Raw genomic sequence first — 5431 nt, 5'->3', positions numbered from 1 at the left:
TGTTCGATTTATTTATTTCAATTATGAAAAAACCAGTTGATTATTGAAGTAAAGTAAATTTTATTTAGCTTGAATATTTAAACAATAGTGAGTTACAATTTTTACCAATGTTCTTTTACTGACAATCTTTCTTTTACAACGTCTTTCTTACAACTACTTTCCGAACAGGATTTGAACTAGACGAAACATAAACTTTGGTTAATACAAATCATGGCTTGTTTTCTTAATCTAACAATAAGCAACATAAAATACTAGATTTATTAATCTACGAACTTACACTACATTACATTACATATTATGAAATCGTTGTATTCTAACATCATCAATGTTTTCGTGTGTTGTTGACGTGCTTGAGCGTCCGGCACGCTCTTTTTCTTTTCGACCCTCTGAGAACATTTTGTACCACCGATAAATGTTGCTTCGGTCCAAGGTAGCTTCACCATATGTCACAGTTAACATTCGGAATGCACTTAATTTTGTTTTTCACACAAAATTTAATACAGATTCTTTGATCCATTTTTTGGAATAGGCAAAAGAAGACGCGTCAAAACACGTGCAAGCAAAGTAGCTGTCAAAAATTAATTGAACATTCAACATGGCCGATCTTGTAGATATAGATAATTCGCGGTACTTTTTGAACAGACCTTGTACAGCGAATACTGTAAGTAGCTAGGGCTCTAGCGTTATAGTAATTTAAGTTAGAGTGGAATTCTATTTACAATTGGAGAGATAACGACTTATAGGGAGTCAACTGTATTGACTGCTCTTGAAGTTATTTTTTATTTTACTTTTTTAGTAGGTATAGGTAAAATATATTGCATCCGAATCGTTAATCATTAATCGAACTCCTTTTATATCAGAGATTTATGATTTAGCTTAATCTTTTACGCTTATTGTTATTGTTTAAAGTTTAAGAAAAACATGTTATCAATTGAAACAGAAACGTACCTGTGTATTTGGTAGTACAAAAATCCCATTGTAGGTACTCCAAAGATCATTAAAGCAAATGCATTTACTGCAGGATGTATAAAGGAAAGAACTGAACCAATAGCGGTAAGAACAAGACAAAACTTTGTAAACCGTTTTCTAAAAAACAAATTCTTTTATAACAGACATATCTATTAATATATTATTATAGGCTTAGTTTTGAGACCTTTAAATTTTGGTTTTACGTTATTTACTTAATGATTGTAAGATTGCGCAATAATATCATGTAGAAATTTTGATAATCGTGGAGCAGATCCTGAATACACACGATTTCTTTGAACTCGTTCTCTGTCTAATCTCTCTAGTTTGAAGAAAATCTTTTTTAAAGAAATCCTGACTAAAAATTAATTAATTATCTCAGAGATACCTTCAAAGTTTATTAATGCCTTTTTTGTCCTATAAATCCTTTATCCTGAATTAATAAAAATTAACTTGAAGGAATTAGATTTCAGATGAGTACAGGCCTGACGCTGGAAGCTGGCGGAAATTTTAAAATGGCGTGGATGCGCGGTGGCAAAACTAGGCAGTTTTAGGTATAAAGATTGCAGCCCTCTTTCTTCAGTATTCCTATCAGGGGCGTAGATTAAATATTTAAAAATAGGGATCAGTGAGCGAGTAATAGACAGACAAACGGAAGAACTAATTGTTGATGTTGGTGACAGTGATAGAGATTCCCATGATGAGAGTGAATGTGAAAACTAACTATAAAACCAAAGCAATACGTTAATTTTTTCTTTTTGATAAGTCGTGTTTTTACATTATTTTCTAGTACGCTACTATCCTATCTGTATTAATACTATAATTTACGCCTACTGAAAACTTATTTGTGTATCGGTTCCAAGTGACTTACCCAAATAGGTCATAAATGGGCAAATACCTGCGCGACCGCTCGCCAGCTTCCTTCGTCAGACCTGTATCACAATTTTATTTTTGATTATACAGGGTTTAACAAAAATAAATGCCGAGCTTACAGGAGGTGATAGAGCACTATATGACATGAAAATTAAGTAATGTTTGTATGTCCGAAAGTTCACCGTTTTCGAAAAAAATGCATTTGAAAATACAGGTAAATTCAATTCCGGCCCTGTATATCAATATAATAAGACAACATCGCTTTCAATCAGCTGGGAATTGGCAGTATCGGTGTTAAATTTCTTTTCTACTTTCTTTGCTCATGGTTTGCTTATTTGTCAAATTAGATTAAGTGTGATTCACGATGTTGGGGCCAGCTTGCAAAAGTTATTTGTCCTTTTAACGTTTCCAATCGCCCATTCGTAATTAGGTCATTGTGCCACTTATGTTATTACAATATTGTGTAGTATGAAAGAACTTCGTGATATGATCCTAGTGTACAGCAAATGTGATCAGAACATTAATGCAACAATCGAGTTGTACAGCCATCAACATCCTCAAGGAAGACTTGGACACCCGCGAACCATTTTATGCGGTACAGGAATTGCGGGAAACCGGTGATGTCCACCATACATTTGAGGGGCGAAGGGCCTACGTCCGAAACATATCGCAGCTGCAAAAACCGAAATCCTGGAATTCATAGAAGACAACCCCTAAAGTACTACACGGTGAATTGAAGGGAACGTTGGCTTTTCTCATATGACAGTGTGGCGAATTGTAAAAGAATAGTTGTTGCATCCTTATCATTTACATGAAACTGATTTTCAGCCGCGAGTTAATTTTTGCCAACAGTTTCAACATAGAAGTGCTTCAGAGCCTATTTTTTTTCCATATGATGTTATTTACAGACAAATTTGCTTCACACGAAATAGAATTTTGAATTTTGGTGCGACATAAAATGGCATTCGCGATTTCGGTAAATGTGTGGTGTGAAACTTTTTGTGACTTTGGTATGTTTAGATTAATAAAATTACAATTATCCTGGTCATGCTCATTTACCGATTAACTAATGTTTACGTAACTTACATTCTTTCTTTTTTGTGGTTTTCCACATTTACGTAGTACTGCCTGTAGTGTACTTATTTAATTCATCGTCATAAGGTCGTTAGTCCTAAGACTGGTTGAACACGCACCTCCACTGTTTCTTATCCTGAGCTAATCTTCGCATTTCCCTGAAACTAGGGCAACCCACATCCTTAACTATTTGCGAACAATAATCTAATCTACATCTACCTCTACTCCTCCTAACTCTTTGTTCTACCTCTAATATGTCTCTGACAAGACGTTCATGCCTGAGAAGGGGTCCTACTAACCTATCTTGCCTATTTCTTATCGACTTCCATAGAGTCCTCTGCTCTCCTATTCTTTCTAATTCCTCTTCGTTTTTAATCTTCTCCATCCACAGTATCTTTGCCATTCGCCAGTAACACCACTTTTTGAACGCTTCTAACCCTTTCTTTTCCACCGCACCCACTGTCCATGTTTCCTTTAACAACTACTCTACCCTACGATATCCTCTACTTTGTATCCCTACTACTTCTTTCGTCCTGACTTATCCTAGATACTTAAAACCGGCCACTTCTTCTAATTTTTCGTCTCCTATCTTTATAATCGCTCTTTCCCTACTTATTATTTAGTCTGTTTGTTTCTCCTACGATTAGACGTTCGATAATCAGCAATTCTCCGTCTATGTAGAGGCACAGGTTTTATCACACTTGACCCCTATGTTGCCAACTCATCTATAAAAACGGTTTGAGTAATTAAATGATTGTGATTTTCTTAAAAAACATTTTGCCCTTAACCACGCTGTTGAACTGACTATGCAATTGTTTATTGCATCTAGTTTCCACCCCTCCAAAGCTCGGCGCTTATTTCTGTTACACCCTGTGTTTTGGGTATTTAAGAACTTTACTCATTCAATACTTCGTTTTTAACTTTCAAAACAGTAACAGTACGGACTACAATAATAAACAATAAAGTTTGTAATTCGACTGAATTGCGTCCACTAAATCGTCGATTAAATTAAAAACAGTTTCAGTCTTTGCTAATTAATAGTGGAATCAAAATATTAAAAAGAAATTGCAACTGAAACATCCACTTGCCTGTTATTTTGCACAAACTTTGGAAAGTATTTTCTTGGAAAAAATAAACAATAGCCAATGCAAAACATCCATAAAATCGACAGTTCGTCTAGTAACTGCCCTATTAAACTTAATGTGGCATGGAAATACGCCGACGACAGTCCAACGACAATAAAAAGCAACCAAAACACATTTATATACCGGTTAACTTTTTCCGAATAGTTTTTGAAAAGAGGAACCAGGAGTGGTGGGAATATTAAGAATACGATATTGCTTATCTGAAAAAGCACAACAATGAAAACAGTAATACTAAAATGTACAAAAAGACGCAAAGTTTTCCACACCCTCCGGAAGTGTATAATTTTATCGGAAAACAAATGATTACTATTGGTTATTGTGTAACATTTCTAGAACAAAACCGAACAAAAATTTCTTGGTAAGCAATTTTCTGTCAAAATGCCATACGTAGATAGCGATTTCGAACTCTTTGGCTCTCCTCAGCACGCCGACAAAACACGGACTAATTTGCTTTTGTAACTGGGAAACTTTGCGCCTTTTTGAGCGAAGGATAGATATTAATTTTGGTAATTTTTGCTACTTACAGTATTGACAAATTCGGCTACAGCCAATGTGACTGTGTAATTCTCTTCACACCAATCTACAGGCGAACTGCCAGGTTGCAAAGGGGCCCACATAATTTTTAATAATTTGCCATCAACTAAGTTTCCATTTCATCCCCCTATTGTACACATATATGGGAAAAATAAAGTCAATGTAATATCGTAAACTTTTTAATGATATAAAACCGACACCAATGCTTTTTCTCCAACTGTGTGGCTACTTCAGGGCTATAATGTTTGTAATTAATTATATTTTATTTTTTTACAATATATGTATATGTTAATACTTACTAACGATAAGTTTTAAAGTTAATAGACAGTTACTTCCATATTTTGTACAGTATAAGTATTAGAATATAAATAACACCAGTCTATATAAAAGAATAAAAAGAATATATAAAAGCAATAACGTTACAATAACGACTACACGATTGTAAAGATAAAGTGATAAATATTATAAATAGTTAAGAAGCACGTGGCGAACAATCAGACAAACGATTAAGTTGTCAATCAGTACAATTTGATAAGGAATAAACTGATATAGAAAGTGTTACATAAAAAAAATTATATAGTACATATGCTAGTTTATAGCTTTATTTCCCTATACGTTATAAATGAGGCCACTATAAATAAACGCCGAAAATAGCTGTTTTATGCATGAAGGGCTATGATATTGTCAAAATTAGTAGGAAAGAATAGAAGAACAGACGACTCTATAGAAGTCGATAAAAAATAGGCGAAATAGGTTGGTAGGACACCTTCTCAGGCATGATGGTCTAGTCAGAGACTTGTTAGAGGCAGAAAGAGGAGTTAAGAGGAGTAAAGGTAGAC

At 34.4% G+C, this 5431-nt stretch overlaps 1 protein-coding gene across 1 annotated transcript in view; it reads right to left on the bottom strand.

The window, feature by feature from the left end:
• The window catches only part of LOC108738729 (alkaline ceramidase), a 10104-nt gene extending 5098 nt beyond the window's left edge, over window positions 1–5006 (bottom strand). Inside the window, exons 1-4 of the mRNA XM_025976428.1 lie at window positions 4892–5006; window positions 4583–4828; window positions 4002–4258; window positions 949–1086 (exon numbers count right to left, since the gene is read on the bottom strand). Of these exons, the coding sequence (XP_025832213.1) occupies window positions 949–1086; window positions 4002–4258; window positions 4583–4675 (488 nt within the window). The 5' untranslated portion in view covers window positions 4676–4828; window positions 4892–5006. The remainder of the gene's footprint in view (window positions 1–948; window positions 1087–4001; window positions 4259–4582; window positions 4829–4891) is intronic.
• Window positions 5007–5431: the final 425 nt, after the last annotated feature.

This window comes from Agrilus planipennis, unplaced genomic scaffold (genome assembly GCF_000699045.2).
Source record: "Agrilus planipennis isolate EAB-ADULT unplaced genomic scaffold, Apla_2.0 scaffold241, whole genome shotgun sequence".
Classification (NCBI taxonomy): Eukaryota; Metazoa; Arthropoda; class Insecta; order Coleoptera; family Buprestidae; genus Agrilus; species Agrilus planipennis.
Note: the sequence above shows the minus strand (reverse complement) of the source record. Positions and strands in the feature narration are given on the sequence as shown.